Source organism: Carlito syrichta, unplaced genomic scaffold (assembly GCF_000164805.1).
Source record: "Carlito syrichta isolate Samal-C Ts95f unplaced genomic scaffold, Tarsius_syrichta-2.0.1 Scaffold316060, whole genome shotgun sequence".
In the NCBI taxonomy this organism is placed as follows: domain Eukaryota; kingdom Metazoa; phylum Chordata; class Mammalia; order Primates; family Tarsiidae; genus Carlito; species Carlito syrichta.
Window position 1 is genome coordinate 502,748 of NW_007260156.1, and position 18,389 is coordinate 521,136.

General features: G+C 34.4%; 1 protein-coding gene across 4 annotated transcripts in view; it reads right to left on the minus strand.

Moving 5' to 3' along the window:
- The window catches only part of TCF12 (transcription factor 12), a 402,148-nt gene that overhangs the window by 43,221 nt on the left and 340,538 nt on the right, over positions 1 to 18,389 (minus strand). For all 4 annotated transcript variants that reach the window (XM_008073760.2, XM_008073759.2, XM_021706851.1 and 1 more), the window contains exons 7-10: positions 10,376 to 10,481; positions 8,988 to 9,127; positions 8,567 to 8,711; positions 8,186 to 8,250 (exon numbers count right to left, since the gene is read on the minus strand). In XM_008073760.2, coding sequence (XP_008071951.1) covers positions 8,186 to 8,250; positions 8,567 to 8,711; positions 8,988 to 9,127; positions 10,376 to 10,481 — 456 coding nt within the window. The remainder of the gene's footprint in view (positions 1 to 8,185; positions 8,251 to 8,566; positions 8,712 to 8,987; positions 9,128 to 10,375; positions 10,482 to 18,389) is intronic.

The window sequence follows — 18,389 nt, forward strand, 5'->3', positions numbered from 1 at the left end:
GCACACAAGGGGTCTCAGCACTGGTTTTAAAGAATGTTTTTCTCAATACCAGAAAAAGCCAGATAATAGAACAGGTCCATGCAAAACAATATTCTACAAGTCGAAATTTACAAACAAAATTGGCTTTCATTTTTTAAAAAGATAAACAATTCCAGCTGGGTGCGGTAGCTCATGCCTGTAATTCCAGCATTTTGGGAGGTGGAGGTGAGTGGATTACCTAAACTCAGGGATTTGAGACAAGCCTGGGCAACAGGGTAAGAACTTGTCACTACAATAAATAAAAAAATCAGCTGGGCATGGTGGCACATGCCTGTGGTTTCAGCTACTTGGAAGGCTGAGGAAGAAGGATTGCCTGAGCCCAGAAGGTCAACACTGTGGTGGCTGTGAGCATGCCACTGCACTCCAGCCTTGACAACAGTGAGACTGACTCAAAAAAACCCAAAAACAAACAAAAAGACAATTCCAAACCACAAGCAGCCCAAAGTCTGATTTCTTTAGACTACAAATGTATATATCCACTTCAAATAAAATACGCAAATCTGTATGGTGTTAGTAAATTGTAATCGTAAATGCCTTTAAACACCAACTGTCTCAAACAGTCAGATCTATAAGTTGTATATCCAAGTTGGAAAGCCATTTTGGAAAAGCAAAGCTATGAAAAAGAGTTCAAAAAACTTTGGGAAGACTTAGTAACAGGGAGGTAGAATAGAACAATATTGCTGGTCTTAAAAGTTCTTAAAATTGTTACCTTTTAAAACATTCATGGGACACATGAAAAAATTCGCTAGAGACCACATTTTGGTTCCTATTGGATTGCACACATACATTTATTTCAGCCATGTAAGTAAATTAGGGAAGGCCATCAAACGTCAACAAAAACATGCTTCAACACACCTCTTACCATTATAAACTACTATTTCTTATATTGAAAATTCAAATAATTATATCTTTTATGAGCAACCAATGCAAATTTTTATGAAATATATCTTGATTATAATATTGGTCAGGGTTATTAATATTAAGGTAGATAGATGAGTTAGAAAAGCTTCAGCTCTATGCAATCCTGTCATTATTATAAACTAGCCCAACTCATTGATTTTTAATCTTCATTTCTAAGGATTAATAGCATGAAAACATTGGAGAAATAGCATTCTCTTGGCCTCACCCTCCTGCTTCTGTTTTCTTCACCATGCTCACATTATATTCCCAATCATCTAAACGTGTTTATTAACTCTCTTACCCTTGCTCCTAGTAAAATGTAAGTTCTAGAAGATAAAGGATTTTTATCTTATTTACTGCTGTAGCTTCAGCTTCCACAACAGTACTGATAATGGTGGGGGTTCAAAGTACAGAAATTTTCCTTTAAGTGATTCTTTTCAGTTCTTGGATATAGTTTACCTAGGTTCCATCTTTTACTCCTCCATTTCCCTTAACATAGGTTTCCCTACAGTTCTAGTCTCAGTTTTCTTTTCTATTTACCTTTTGGTAACATTATTCTTCGCAAAGTATCAACTACCACATCCTGGTGAATGACTCCTAAATGGACATCTCTATCCTCACGCTGGTTACTGGATACTCCATTTGGATATGCTTTTTTTTTTTTTTTTTTGAGTTGGAGTTGGAGTCTCACTCTGTCGCCCAGACTGGAGTGCAGTGGCTGCTCCCAGCCACCAAAGCCTCGCCTGCTGGACGCTGGCGATCCTTCCGCCTCAGCCTTGCAAGTAGCTGGAAATACAGGCGCGCGCTACCACACCCGGCTAATTTTTTTTTGATTTATTGTAGAGATGACGTCTCACCAAGTTGCCCAGGCGGGTCTCGAAGCCGTGGGCTCAGGCAATCCACTCATCTCAGCCTCCCAAAGGCGCGGGATTACAGGCTGAGCCACAGAGCCCGGCTTTGCTTTTTTTTTTTTAAATCTCAAACTCTGTATGTCCAAACGTAAACTTTGCATCACCACTGCAAGTTTCCTATCCTTCCTATCTCTACTCTTCTGTCTTCTCTACTTCAGCTAGCAGCACCTTTCTGATGGTCACCACAAACACTACCTATCTCTCTACTTTTTTCCTCCACCCTTCCCTCTGTAGATATCAATACCCACAGTTCTGTACAATGTTTCTAGGATAGGCACAGACCATTCTCACTGCTGTGACACCACTTCAAATCTTTACTAGAACTTGTGGCTGGACTATTTCTTTATATTTCTAATTACTCCCTTTCTCCTTTTCTGTACACAGTTGCCTGAACTACTGTCCTCAAACACAGATTTGAACAGTCAAATCCCATGCTTCCTGTTGCCTACTAAAACAGAATGACATGTGATGATACAAAAATGTAAAAATATCTTTCTACCTTATAATCTACTTATAACCTATGTATCCTATGACCCAAACAAAGTATTTTTTTTCCCCCATTTTCTGAACACAGTTTGTTTTCCTTTCAGAATGCCTGTTTCTTATTTTGTCCCCATGGAATTCTACACAATATCAAAGCTTGGCTCAAATGTCACCTCTATTTACATGTCATTTTCACCTCTTATACTCAGAATAACCTGAATTTCTCTTTGGTATTTTACTTCACACTGTACACTGTCATTATTTGAATATCTGTCTTTCCCTCCTTGACTATAAGCTCTTTGAGGGCAAGGACCTTATATTGGCCAACACTGAATCTATTATCATCTGCCATTGTCTTATACAAGCAGGTGCCCCGTATTTTCTTGAACTTAAGTGATTAAATTACACTTCAAATTTGCTATAATATTAACTGATAAAATGAAAGACTCAGTAAATGGTATTTAACTTAATATTTATATGGGTCAGTAACAGAGCTACCAAAGGGAGTAAAAAGAGCTTGTTATAAAGATGACTTAATTTCAAATCAGTTTTATGGCATAAGCTTTGAGAGTAATGATATGGTGATTTTCTGGGAATTAGTGTTGATTTACTAAGCTGTCCATATCACATCATTAGTAAGTAGGTATGGGCTTTTGAGGGTAGAAAGGGACTACCAATCCTTATTTTCCCTGACAACTCTGCCCTTATAGTTAAGCAATCCCTAAGCATGCCAAGAACTGGTGAAAGCTCCTTTATGTCCAAGAAGGAAGAGGCTATGCTTTTTTAGAGTCATAGGATCACCACCTTTAAATGACTTAGCAAAATGCTCTGATGCTATATATAAAATAGGCATGAGCTTTAAAAACCCACTGTATAAACAGGAGAAACAGTACTAAAAATCTACCAAGTATAAAAATATCCGGGGAGACACCTCTTATCAACAAGAGTGCCTGAACGAAGCATATTTGTATACCTAACCCTTAACTGTACCCCACAATATCATAATAAAAAAATTGTTTATATAAAAAAATATATATATCATTTCTGGTATTTTTTTCCACAAGCAGCTTCTTCATTTGTAGAATAAAAACTTTACTCACTCATCACATTCACTGGTTCTACTTTGCCAGTTAAACTGATGATAGGCAGAACTGTTACCAATACTTTCCCTAAACTTACAGATGGCCTAGCAAGTTACAGGACCTTTTTTGGTCCCTTTTACTTTCATAAAAAGAATGTGTACCATAAGAGAGGAGAAGCAATACAACATTTAAAAAGCATGATAACACAGCTTTTCGGATCACAGATTGTTTCACTAAACTTTATCTCTGAATGTTTATTCTATTACCAAATCACAAATTATACTTATTCTATGCAAATTGCTATGCAATCTTAAGAGATTCTAAATACAAGGCTTTATTTGGCAAAGAACAGTCTAAATCAATAATACTTTTTTTTCCATATTTTTTGGCTTTAAAGAACTCCTACACTGATGTTTGAAAGGAAAAAAGGAAAAAGTCAGTCACTTAAAAAAGGGGAGGGTAGGAGTGATTTAGAGTCTAGAGCAGAAACACAAAGTAAGAACTCATTTTGCATGCAGTCCATGGTCCTCATACTGTTAAATGACCAATGATGAATAACTCCCAATACCTTCTGCCAGGCTTAAACGGTAATATGCCTCATTTTACTGCAACAAATGAGGCTCCTCCTCCTATCAGTCATGGTCCATTCCAATCAGCAGGGTGCCAATAAGCCAGAGGCTAATGAAAAGGGCCTCAGACAAAAAAGAAACAATGGAGAGCACCCAAACCCAACCCTGGAACTGTGAGCCCAATTTTTTAAACACTACAGTGCACATTTCAGTTAATCTTTATTATGCTAATGTTATTGAGTCTAAGGAACAAAGAAACTTATTTCATGAATTACTTTTAAACATCAACTTCCCTGAATTTTCTTTTCTTTTGTTAGAGACTACTGACCATTTAACTATCCAGATTAAAACACAAACACACACGCACACATACACACACACACACACACACACAGAGTCACTTTTTTTCTTGCTCTGAGGTGGAAATCAAAACATAAATTATCACAAAGAAGTCTGATATAATCAACAAAGTTAAACAGTTCTCTTGTTTGATCTCCTCTAAATTAAAGACCAAGTGTTTTGATATGGTATTAGGCACTGAAATAAACCAGATGTTTCTTCCTCTATATAACTCTCCATGGGCACAATCTTAAAGGGTTATTGTCTGGCAAATGTTCAGGGAAACACATTAGAAATGGCACGAATACCCAGATTTTCCTTTCCTTCTATCTACCCTAGTTTATTATCTAAACTAATACATAATCCACTGGGCTTTGGAAACTTTGTGTAAATACTTTCATGTACAATTCTCTTTCTTGCTATCCTGAGATTAAGACCACAATTATCTAGGCTTAAACCTAAAATAAAGGAACCTTTGCAAATGCATTATCTGGCCTTACATGTTTAATCACACAGTATTCTGTGTGCTCTTTAATACCTAAACTGAAGAACAAAGGTTGTACCCTCTGATGTTTCACACATGAAAGATCTTCTAAAGACATATATCAGATAACGAGGGAAACAGAATTAATTTCTAATGACAACAGCATAGTGTTTCTCCATCTAAAACTAGATGCTATATTTAAAATATCACATTCTAAAGAACTTAAAATTCAATTATATCATAGTCACCACTTTCAAAGATCTCTAATATCTAACATAAAATTCTGGTATGTATGTCAGACTCTCAAATGTAATCCTCATTAAGTTCCTTCTCTTCATCTATTCTAATCCTTCCTGTCCCAAGATAATGCAATGTTTTTGTTTTTTAGTACATTTTGAGAGTACTAAACATACATTAAAGTGAATGTGAATCTGTAATGGAAGTAAGAGAAAGAATGTGTTTGGGGAGGTGTCCAGTTGAAGGGGGGAAGCAGATGGATTGAAGGAAGGGATTTGAAATGGGCAGACTATGGCATGCAGTGATGGAGCAGATGGAATGCATCACCATCAGCTATGACAGAAATGATTTATGGAATGACCTGGCTGCTCCTGCCTAGTAACAACACAGGATGACAGAGCTGAGTTTCCATGACAACCAAAGCCCACCCACTAACTAAACATTTCTTGCCTGGCTTCCATTCACAGTGAATTTGGATTTTCTCTTCCAAATGCCATACGGGTTTGGTTAGTATGCTGTTTATAATATGGGAAGATATTCAAGAACTTGAAGGTAAATGAAAATTAGCTTGAGAGCATCACAAGTTCTTGCCTGCTTACATGCCAATGTTGCTTTATAGAAATTTTCCTTGAACAAAACAAATTATTTTTGAGGAAAAAAAAGCCTGTAAAATGCTGGTTATATTTTTAGAAGTTGCCTAGTATTCAAAGTTCAAATGTAATCTGTCCTCTTACATGTGAAATATCTGTTACTGGATTCCTCCAGAATTAGCAGAAGGAATATGGCAAGCCAATCAAATACCTGGGAGCTTCTCATATTGAATAGTATAGAATAAGAATTTCTTCCCAAATAGGTCATTTTCATCAGATGACAATAAGTTCAGAAAAAGGTGAGACAATTCTCTTTAATCCTCATTAACACCCTGTAAGACACAGTCACCACAGCACTATTCTTTCTGAACTTACAGATATTAAGAGCAGAGTCTGAAACTAGGCAGATCTGGGTTTCTAATATATATGGGCTTCACCCTTACTAGCTTGTGATCCCTAGGGCAGGCTACTTAATCTTTCTGAGCTCAAGTTACTTAACCTTTTAAACCTTAGTTTCTCATCTGTAACATGGAGATGATAATGCCAACCTTACAGGGTTTTCTTGAGGATTAAATGAAACAGGGCATGTAAATACTCAGTATAGGATTCAGTATCTAGTAAGCATTCAAGTTATAGACGATAATTTTTGTGGGTTTTGCTATTATCATGACTATTATTATATGATCCAAGACTGAATTCAACATTCTCTGAGCTACATTTTGTGTGGGGCTCCACTAAGTAGTAGATGAATTTCACTTGCCTTCATTTCTCAAGAATATTTTACTTACTTAGCTGTACAGAAAGGCTTATTTACAGAACCAATATACATAGATGTTTCTCTCTTTAAACGTTCAATAGTTGCTTCCTACTACTCACATGCTCAAGTGCTCTGCCTTCCCCATGGACAGCAACAAAAGTGTCTGACAGAGTTAACTGCCCTTCACAGAAAATAAAAGACAATTCTGTGGGAATTCCAAGAAGCATATTACTCAGAAGGAAAGAAGAAAGAAAAAAAATAGCCTAAAAGAAATTTCAGAAAGTACAAAGTAGAAGTGTCTCTTTTAAAACATTAGATTTGGATTCTTTTAGATGTATTATTAAATGTTCTGTCTTCCAGGTTTAGCACTCTAATAAAATAGATCTGAATTGTAACGTTTGAAGAATTAGATATTAAAGCAATCATTGCTTTGTCACTAGTGTTTGGATGTGATGTAGACTTGTTGCTCAAGAAAATATTACAGGATTCCTTCAAATCAGTTTTACTCATTTTAGCAAGAATTCTTCAATGAATTTAGCTTTTTTTCTTGGAAGGCTCTCATTTCTTAGCTCTATTTCCTAGGCTTAAATAAATCAGCTGAAGTTGTTTTTGCCTTTTAAAAAAATGCAGTACATAAAATGTTTTCCATCTTGGAAAAGTTCCTTATAAAGGCATTTTATTCTCTGGATCAGAAGAATAACTGAGTTGTCTTTCTTGGTTCTGCTTGACTTATTTTAATGGGCAACTCATTAAGTACATATTTAAAATAAATAAATTGACTTAATGATTAATCTCAGTAATTTGTGTTTTAGATTACTTCTCTTCCCTCTTCCCAGCATTTACTGCATGACTGTGGGATTTTCTAAAATACAGACTTGAACAAAACTAGGCTGTCCCAACCCCTGGTAGTAGAATTGTTTACCTTTATACTAAGAAGGTAGGGGAGTACCAAAATCTGTATGTGGCATATGCACAGGCAGACTTTGAGGGGTTCATGTGGTGAGACCTAAAGTTCTTATATGGTTGTCTAAAACAAACAAAAAAAATATCAGCATGGCCTATGGTAGTTCGATGTGTGCAAAATGTGTCTGTGACAGGATCAAACATGCTTTCCTTACGGATCTGCAGAAAATCATTGTGAAAGCAATGAAGGCAAAAGCGCAGAGTCAGAAAGTTAAATTAATAAAACTATTTGGAGTATTAAAAAAGACAAAACAAAAGGTTTTAAAAAATACCCCATTTATTTCTCCCATAGCTGCTCCATTAAAACAAAGACAGATATTTAAATTGAAGTCAGAAGGGAAGTTCTTGTGGAGATGGTGTAAAAAAATGTTCTGGCGAGTTAATTTAAGAACACATATCGGTCGGGCTCGGTCACTCAGCCTGTAATCCCAGTGCTTTGGGGAGGCCAGGGTGAGTGGACTGCCTGAGTCCACAGGTTCGAGACCCACCTAGGCAACTTGGTAACACCTCATCTCTACAATAAATGAAAAATTAGCTGGGCATGGTAGCGTGCGCCTATAGTCCCAGCTACTTGGAAGGCTGAGGCGGAAGGATCGCCGGAGCCCAGTAGGTCAAGGCGGCCACTGCACTCCAGTCTGGGTGACAGAATGAGACTCCAACTCAAAAAAAAAAAGAACACATATCAATACAAATTGAGAAATAGCTCTAAATGTTTAATGAAATTGATCTTGTTATAATCACACCCGTTAGACCCTTATCACCCACAAAATCGAATCACTTCATTCAGCAGTGTAAAATTCATTTGGTAGAATGTGTAAAATCAATACTCACAGATGCCAAAGCCTTTCCAAGTGCATCACCTGTCTGTGAGCTTCCAGCAGCATTCCCTCTGGTTCCTAGATATTTCAAATTAAAAAAAAAAATTAAGAATTTGAGCAAGTACGCTTTTTTAGCACTCTGCTGTTACTGAAAGAATGATCTCTATCATCATCTCACATCTGTCACAACAAACCAGAAAATACTCTGCATGTGTTGTATGTAATAAACTACAGATGGATTTCCTTCCAGTTTCTATATTAACGAAAATCAAACAGTTTCTTGTCTTTCTTTCATTTTTAAGCTCAATACTAATAAATACATTGAAAGATATGGGGTTCACTGAAAATTCCCAAAATAGAATTTAGGAAGTTTTGCCAACCCAAAAAAGCTCACCTAGAATGCTGTCTGATCCATTGATGGGAGGAGTGTGTGAGGCAGCAACATAAGGTGAACTGCTGGTACTGCTGCGATGAAAGCTGGACATTGGTGGAAGACTTGTGTTTATGTCTGTTGGTGAAACCGAGTGTGGAGGATAACTCTAGAAAAAGGAGAAAAGAGGTATGATATATTAAAAATATTTTATAAATAATATGTACATACAATGGGTAACTACTAATAACAAGTCAAAAAGAGCATTACAAATTAACAGCTAAAGAGTGCAACTATTGTCATTTACTTTTTTTTTTTTAAAAAGGCATGGTAAAAGCAGTAAGCCTAAAAGTAAAAACTGCAAAAGTTTTGGCAGAATCAGATTTTACATTTGTAATCCAAAAAGAAACACAAGTAAGGACTCTAGACATGTGTTATAGCTTACCAAGCGGTCATGTGAATGAAGGCTGCCATAACTACTGGATTGAGACATGTGGGAAGTGGAGGTTCCCAGAATTCCACCAAAACCGGGCTGGCTCATTCCATTTGATGAACTCCAAAGGTCAGAAGAATTGTGGGTCCCATCTAAGACAAAAAGAACAATATAAAAATTTTCTTAGCTAAAATTTTTCTTTTATACTGATATGCTTATAATCCAAAGGATGCCCTGCAGGTATTTTTTCCCCTCTCTCTTTCCAATCTAGTCTTCTATCCAGTTTTCTTCCGTTCAAGCTATAAAATTACTATTTAAAAAGAAGGAATACATTTTATAGTTAGGAAAAAAAAGAGTAATCTAAACTATAATATAATAGGTCACTATAAAAATCCCCAGATCTAAACTTATATCAAGGATAGTAAAAATTGCCAATTTGAGGATAGGCTCGATTTAATTTTCATTTCAATGGTATACCCATAAGTACACAAAAAAGTTATAATCTATAATAGGCAACGTACATTATAGCAAACATTTTGAAACTGTGGAAAAGAAAAGTTTCACTATTAGTAAACCTAAGTAATTGATAATGACCACATTACACCTACCCTCAAATGAAATATGTCAGTGATGACACTCACCAATTTAACGTCAAGGAACCATTTATGTAATAATTTATTGCACCCATGTATACGCTTCCCATAGTCCAAAACCACAGGAGACCAAATAAAAATGATTTGCTGGACATGAAAGAAAGAAAATGCAACTCACTTTCTCGTGAAAGTCTTACTCTGGTTTATGACATGCATTCTTTTTTTTTCCTGAGTCAGAGTCTCACTCTGGAGTGCAGTGGCATGCTCATGGCCATCCCCCCCAGTGTCAACCCCCTGGGCTCAGGTGATCTTTCCACCTCAGGCTTCCAAGTAGCCGGAACTACAGGCACGAGCTACCACACCCAGCTAAATTTTTTATATATTATAGAGATGAAACACTGGGCTCTGGCAATCCTCTTGCCTCAGCCTCCCAAACTGCTGGGATTACAGCTTGAGCCACCACGCCCGGCCCACTCTCTATTTTTATTGGTAATTCTAGGCGTGATATGAATCTATAATTTAAACACAACACTAGAGTTGGTAACAGCTTTCATACATTTAGATTCTAATGTGAACAAGAACAGCTCTAATCATTTTTCTCAATTTAGGTCCTTTTAAAACTCAATCAATACTGGAGGGTCAATCCAATGGTTTGCTGGATAATCCAATTAAATTGCAGTCAGCAATAAACATCACTAGAAAACTATAAAGCTAAATTTTAATTTACTTTCTCTTTCCTCACATTTTAGAACAGACGGATACACAGATGACTGCAATAATATTTGATAATTGTTAGGTAGTACTTACCTTGCATAAAGAAAGTGCTAGCAAACATACTGGTTGGTGGCTTAGGAGATGGATAACTAGGAGATTCACGGTTGAAATCATCTGAATTTGGGGATGGTGCATATACCTTAAAATTAAACATAAATGTAATTAAAATGTAAATGACAACTATATAGCTTATGTAAAATGAGTATACAGGTTTATACATTCCATAAAAGTCTTAAAAGGTCTTTCTAATCTCTATAAAACCTACCACAAATGCAAAGAACACTGCTTAATCCACATAAATAATGTCAAACAAAATTACTGTCTACATGGTTTTTTTAAAAGCTGATTTCTAGAGAAAAATACCACTCCAAATATCTCTGTGATGCATCTTGGTATGACAATTATGACAAGTGGCTGAATAGTCATGTGTTGACTTGGCTTATAAAAACAAATTGACAGTCTGGAATGGTGACTCACACCTGTAATCCCAGCACTTTGGGAAGTGGAGGCAAGAGGATTGCCTGAGTCCACGGGTTTCAGAACCGCCTGGGCAACTAGGCAAGACCTCATCTCTACCATAATCAAAAACTTAGCTGGGCATGGTGGAGCATGCCTATAGTTTCAGCTACTTGGAAGGCTGAGGTGGAAGGATAGCCTGAGCCCAGCAGGTCGAGGCTACGGTGGTCCTGAGTGTGCCACTGCCTTCAGTCTGGGTGACAGAGTGAGACTCTGAGTCAACAAACAAACAATCCAAAAAAACCACACACACACACAAATTCACATAGGCTCATGACTCAAAATCTGATGGAGCAAACAAATGCTCTTTGAATACAGGATAAAATAAAATTTGGGTTCATAAAATTCATTTTTTTCACTGCTATAAGATTCATATAAAAAATGAAATAACTTCATTTAAATATTGCTGTGGTTTGTTACATTAAAAGATAAATGTGAAAGGCATAATATAATTGTTTAGGAACTTCCTTAGTTTGGTACAATAAGCAAATAAATTAAAACCAAAATCTGTGGCAGGGAGTGGTGGCTCACGCCTGCAATCCCAGCACTTTGGGAGGTGGAGGTAAGAGGAATGCCTGAGCCTGGGGGTTCAAGACCAGCTTGGGCAACTTGGCTAGGCCTTGTCTCTACAATAAATAAAAAAATTAACCAGGCATGGTGGTGTACACCTATAGTTCCAGCTACTTGGAAGGTTGAGGCAGAAGGACTGCCTAAACCTGGCAGGTCGAGGCTGTGGTAACCATGAATGTGCCAATGCATTCCAGCCTGGGGAAGAGTGAAACTCTAACTAAAAAAAAAAAACAACCAAAAAATCCCCCCAAAAAAAACCAACCTAAAATAAAAAAACCAAATTCTGCTGAGGGATTTTAATTCTTCAATTTCTAGTGCACTTTCAAATCTGGCACAGCTTTAAGAAAAATCTCATTTGTTAGAGCAGTACTAATTTCCTTTGATAAACTCTTGCTTCCAATAAGCAAACTATGAACATTTTGAATTAGCAAATGGCCAACATTTGTATTTCTCTGAAAAACTAAATAAACTTAATGGTCAAAATGTGTCCACACTATTCTTGTAACTACTGAAACCAAAATGGAAAACAAATTACATTTAAAGTCTATAAAAGTAAACCAGGAAAAAGGGAAAGGTAAGCTACTATCAGTAACATGAACTACTTTTTTTTTTTTAGTTTTATAAGGGTACATCCATTAAATTTCACTGCAAAATATACATTCTAAGTGATCACTTTACCGGAACAAAGTAACTTTCAAATTATGGTCAGCTGAATTAAAATCATACCCATTTTTGTTTGCATAAACAGAAAATTTCTGGAATTACACACAAGAAACTTAACAATGGTTACACCTTTGGACCTGGAAATGGAAAGGAGGACTTTTACTGTATACTCTTCTACATAATCTGATATTTTTACCCTGAACATATATTTCTACACACAAATAATAGAAAAAAGAGCTAAGGAAATACACCAAGAGTAAAATGAGAGCCCGGTTTTTTACTTATATAAATGTCAATTGTATTAATTTATTCTTTCTCTAAGACTAACTGTAAAGAAAGGCCTCTGGCAAATTACCCTAACCTTTTATAAAATGACACTAACAGTACCTACATTAGGGAATTGATGGGCAGCTCAGATGAGATAATATATATAAAATGTTTAGTATAGTTGCACAAAGTAAGCAGTCAATATGTATTAGCTAATATTATGATCTTTCTATCATCCCAGTAGGAGCAGTTATGCTGTAAATATTGACTGTTCAGCCTTCAATGCTGTTTTTTTTTTAAGTTTTTAATTTGATTATATATACACATTATACTAAAAAGGTTTAAAAGTCTTTTTCGCTAGTTCTGGTAATACTAGCACAGGTATGTCTTTTTAATGGATTGGTATTCAGGTTTCCTATCTTTCACATCCCAGAGGTAAAAACACAAAACGGTTACACCTGAGAACTTTGGGACAAGATAGAGTATATTCCTAAGAATTAATTACCCAGAAGGATCCTAGTTTGGGGAATATGGCAGATAAAATGATTTGTTCACTATGTATTCTAAATATACTTCTCTAGTTTAAAGTTATTTCATAAATGATTATGTTAGAATGAAATAATTGGGTACATACAAATGTGTTTGCATGTATTATACAGGCTGACAGGCAGGTGAAGTTTTCAGGAAGGGAACTTTGGACTATTTTCTTTTAATCAAATTTCAAGTTCTAATCTTAGCCACAGCTAAAAGTCCTCTGTCCCTTTTTGTATATAGATCTCCCCTAGCCAAGATGAAATCACAAACAACAACAACAACAACAACAAAAATAGAATAAATCCATAGGCCTAGCCAGGAAACACAAATTAGAATTAAATTTAGAAGATAGCATCTGAACATATGCTTTTCTTTTTTTTAACATATGCTTTTCATCACAAATGTGAATTTACTATATACATCATCCTTGATCTGAAAGCATGAAATACAAAATTTTCTAATTCTATCCAAGTTACAGACTCAAGTAGTATGTAAGCCTCTTACACTTAATAATTATGAGAAAAGGTCCAGTTTTGATGTGTCATTTCACAAAAACCCTAATTTGTCAATTTAAATTTTTATATAATTTGTGATTTCTTTATCCTTATTCCCATTCAATTCACTGTATTCCACACATGATATACTTTTATATTTTTTAAATGTTTGCAATTTTAAAAGGAAGTAAAGGGACAAACTTAACTTTAACTGATTTGTAAATTGCTGCCAAAAAAGGAGAATATGCTGACCAGATAATGATTATTTGATGTCTGTTAAGGAAATCAAGATAAACAATACAGAGCAAAAGAGATGCAATTGCCTTCCCTTACTCAAAAAATTTGAAGTTGCATGAAGAAACCAGGGCACATTTTAGAGGCAGTTTGTTTTTAATGCTAGGCCTTTATAAACAGACTTTGGAAAAGAAAAATGAACTTTAGTAAAAATCATTCTTATAAATGAAAAAGGCAAAAAAAAATACCTTCTAAATCATTAACGTACTAACACAAGTTCAAATTTTTTATAATAATACAAATGTTTTGAAATACATAGTTCTCAAAGAGATATATCTAACAGCATTTCTAACACGGGATAAGTTACTTTTGGTATTAACTGTAGCTTTGCAAAAACATAGATGCAATGTTGTGAAGCAGCAGTTGTGACAGTCTTGATTTTTCAGATCAAAGAGTTCTCGGCGGCAATGTACAACTGATGTGGTCTCAAAGACTTTATTAACTCCAGATGTGGGGAAATAGTCAGCCAATTCCACAAAAAGAGCAAGTCTCTCTTAGTTACAATCAGTACTGGCCAGAAATTAAAACCAGACTGCTTATGTCATCTGATCACCTGTACATAGATGCCAGGTTTTTTCTTTCTAATTAATGATCTAATCATACATTTAAATCTCAAGGATGATTTTGTATCATAACAAAAAATCTTAAAATGAAGAGAAAGGAATATGTTTTAAGATATTAAAATCTATCAGGAGTCAAACTATTTTAAAGAGAATAAAAAAGGTAAAATTAAGTAATATGAGATGTTCTATTAAAATGTGGTAGACAGTCATTTTATTTAGAATTCTAGCCTCTGTTTCAGAATGTCAGGCTTACAGTAGTTAAGAGACTTTCTCTTTTCCCAAGGACTTTCTCTTTTCCCAAGAATGACATTAAAAGAAATTTGGATTGTCTGATGACACTCCTCATTTGAAAGAACAGAACTGAAAATCTAACAGAGAGCTCGCTTTCACTATTAAACTCTGGGTGAAAACAACAAAGCCACATTAATAATACCTTGAATGTTCTTATCTCGCCACCCCAACGTAACTTTTTAATAGGAATATTGTACTTTAGGGATGAATATTTACAATGGCTCTTTACAGTGATTACACAATTATCCTTGAAATATTTTAGTTCATACAATAAATTTGAGTCAAATTGGCAAAGAAAAATTCCTTTTTTTCCTGTCTGGAAATATAGTCATGTGGATAACTCCAAATTCATGATGGACTGCTGTCTGTTTAGCTCTAGAGGCTGGAGCTGTGCACTGTGCTCTTGATTTCAATGCATCCTTCCTATAATTAATATTGGAAGCAACCCTGTGAGGCAAGGAGGTGTAATGACTTTCTGATAGTTATTGGAAAAAATGCAAAGTAGAATCTTTTGTTTAAAAAGATAGTTTTTCTTTTTATCTAGTAATATTCAGTGATAAGAGAGTGAAAAATGATGGGCTCCCCATATTAAAAAAAAAAAAGATCCATAGCCTGTGTGGTGGCTAATATTTTTAAATGTCCCAAATGATTAGGAAATGGGAATTTTCTTTAGTATGTGAAAATAGCTATATGTCCTAATTAAGATATTCTTCCACAGAAAATGAGAGGAATGCTTTAGATGAGTGCTGTCCAATAGAGGTTTCTGTGATGATAAAAGTGTTCTGTATCTGTGCTGTCCAATACAGTAGCTATTAGACACGTGACTACTGAACTCTTGAAATGTGGAACTGAACTTTTAATTTTATTTTAATTAAATAGCCACATGCAGCTAATGGTTACTATACTAAAGTGGATTTAGATTACTCTCTCTTACCAAGTAGTTTAAGGTTCTTTAAATTATTTTTTTAAATATTCTAAAATTCTCATAAGCTCCAAGCCTATGAAAACCAAATTGGCCCAAATTCTCACACATTTTGGGAATACTTTCACCTAATTTGGAATAAAGATGGAGAAGCTTTTTCACTTTTCTGAACATGCTCCAACACAGAACTAATTACCATGATTTCATTATGTGTGGGCTTCTATTAGCTCTTTTGTCAAGATCGTTTAAATAGCAGTTCTCTTTAAGTTTCAATATGCTCAATATTATTAAACACTTTAATATATGCTAACATGAATCCCAAATACATGAAAGGCCTAGGACAATAATAGAAAGTGTCTTCAGCATAATTTATATCAACTTACCAAAATAACAAACAAAATCATTTGGTTAATTTACTATACCATCATAATTTTTAAATGAAAATATATTGTATTCAGAAACATCCACTTAGTTTATCTGGTGTTTTATGTAATTATATTTTGATTTAAACAGTAAAAGTTTTAGAAGACCTAGTTAATAACCGAAAACCCAGAAGAAAAAAAAAAGTCTAATGAAAGAAAAAAAAAAAAACCCCAAACCCTATATTAAAAAAACTACAATTAAGCCTCTGGGCCTATAATTTAAAAAATATGTACATTTAAGAGTCAGCACTCAAAAATTAAGAAAGGAAAACTAGGTAGTTACGATAATGTATTTTTTAATGTTTAAATTATTGCTGATTCACTCATGCAAGTTTTGCACATAGTAATATGCACAAACAATAGTTTCCTTCTATTTCTGAATTTAGTAAAAAGAGGCTGTTTTAAAAAGAGTTAATAAAATTTTGCCTTAATAAACATATACTTACTCAGATAAGAATGACAGAAAGTTATTAGAGGAAATTAATTTCCTAAAAATCATTTCCTATATATTTCCGATAATTTTAGATCCATTATTTTGTATGAATACTGATATTACATATACCCTCAAATAAAAAGCATACCTCTTTAACCTAAATGGCAACATTTTAAGGTTTCCTTCTTTAATCAAAATTAAAAGATAACACCCCTAAAATTTAAAAATTTAAATAAATCTTAAAATGACAGTCTAATTTAATAATTCCTCAATAGCTAAGATTATACTTAAACAAATGATAAATTTGATAAATATCTCAGTGCTTTCAATATTTTAATATCACATAAAATGGAAAATTTTGCCATAAAATCCAATCTACTACTACAGCTTTTACAGTAATCCCAAGCCTAAGGGGGAAATATTTGGATAATTCCAATAAAAATAACACGAGAACTGAAATCACAGGTATTACAAAGCAAAGTGCCTGAAGCACAAGGACTGATTCAGGGACATAGAAGCTACCTCTATGGAAGATTATTTTCACCTAATTAGCCTCTTTTAAACACAACTAGAATTTCTGCAAAAAGGATAAATATGTTTATACTTTCAACAGTTTTCTTAATAAAAGACCCAATATCTGTTTCCAAAAATTTCCCAGAGACACGTTTAGTGAAAACAAAGTGAAATTTCCTTCTAACAACAGTAAGAAAAAAGAATTCCAATTTTCAGTACAAAACATCTTCAAATCAGTCGCTGTTCTTGCTGTGTAACACAGTTGGATACTGCTAGTTTTTAACTGTGAAGAAAATTCTTTTTTAGGCAAATCAATCACATTTTTATTAACCTTACATTAAACACCACTGGGCATATCTCTGGTTTTCTATTGTAAGTGCTATCATCTTTCTAATAATCACACATTTTTCTAGAGAGGGTAACTATTGAATTTCTAAAAAACAGGGTTTGAAACTTGTTTACTAGGATAATATACTGAACACATCAGTGAGTGTCACTTCTTCGCTACCTACATTTTAAAGAAATTTAGATCCAACAGCTGCACCTGATCCCCTTTCTTCAATATGCTCATGAACAAGTGGAAAGAGATATAAATTTCTCTCTCAAAAACATTAATTAAGCTGACCAGTGACAACACATTCTCCTGGCAAGGGCTATAGTTTTAAATCACCAATATTTGTACCCAGTTGAATCAAGAAAATAAAGCTTTCTTGGGCTCATGCACTATAGTCTTTATGTTTTTGATAAAGGGCAAAAAACAAAATTGAAGTAGAGATTTATGATGAAGTCCTTGTCACTCAATGTTTTTTGCATTCTATATTCAGAGATCTTAAAAATGACTTCATGTTTTCCTTATCATAAAACTGTTAGATTTAACTCTATTGGGTTCACAGACATCTGGACATTTGAATTAATTTAGGTTAATTGAATTAATTTCTTCTCTCATGTTAACTAGCAATAAATCCACCAATAGAACAGAAATGCAGTTCTCTATAAGCTCACATTGTTTCTTTGCTTTTATTAACTAAAAGTGTTTTAAAAGTAAGTTTTAGAAGTGTTTACAATGTAACTGTAGTTACTTGGTACTCTAATTCTTACAAAAAAGAGAATTACATGAGCAGGCAGGTGCCTAAATCATGGTTAAAGTAATTTCCAGTACGATGAACTCTATTAGAAGAGGAGATCTGCTAGTCTAATTTCCTGAGTCTTAAAACATATCTGGAATAGATTTAAGTTTTTTATCTTAAAAATTGATACAAATCTGCTTGACTAACTACACAGTTATATTCATAAAACTGTTACTCTGATCATATATGAAAAATATGATTTATTTTTAAGAATGGTCTAATGTTCTTCCCAGTTACATTTTCTTACCAATATAATATAATATAGGCATTTTTTTACATATCCAAGTATAAATTGGATCTAATGTGGTATACTGTAATACAAATGGCAGCAAGGATAAACTTAGTTTAGCCCTTTACTATAAAGACTAATTTAGGTGTCTTTGGATGATATAAAGGAGAAAACTCGCTCTTAGAAGATAGACCTGGGTTTAGATACAG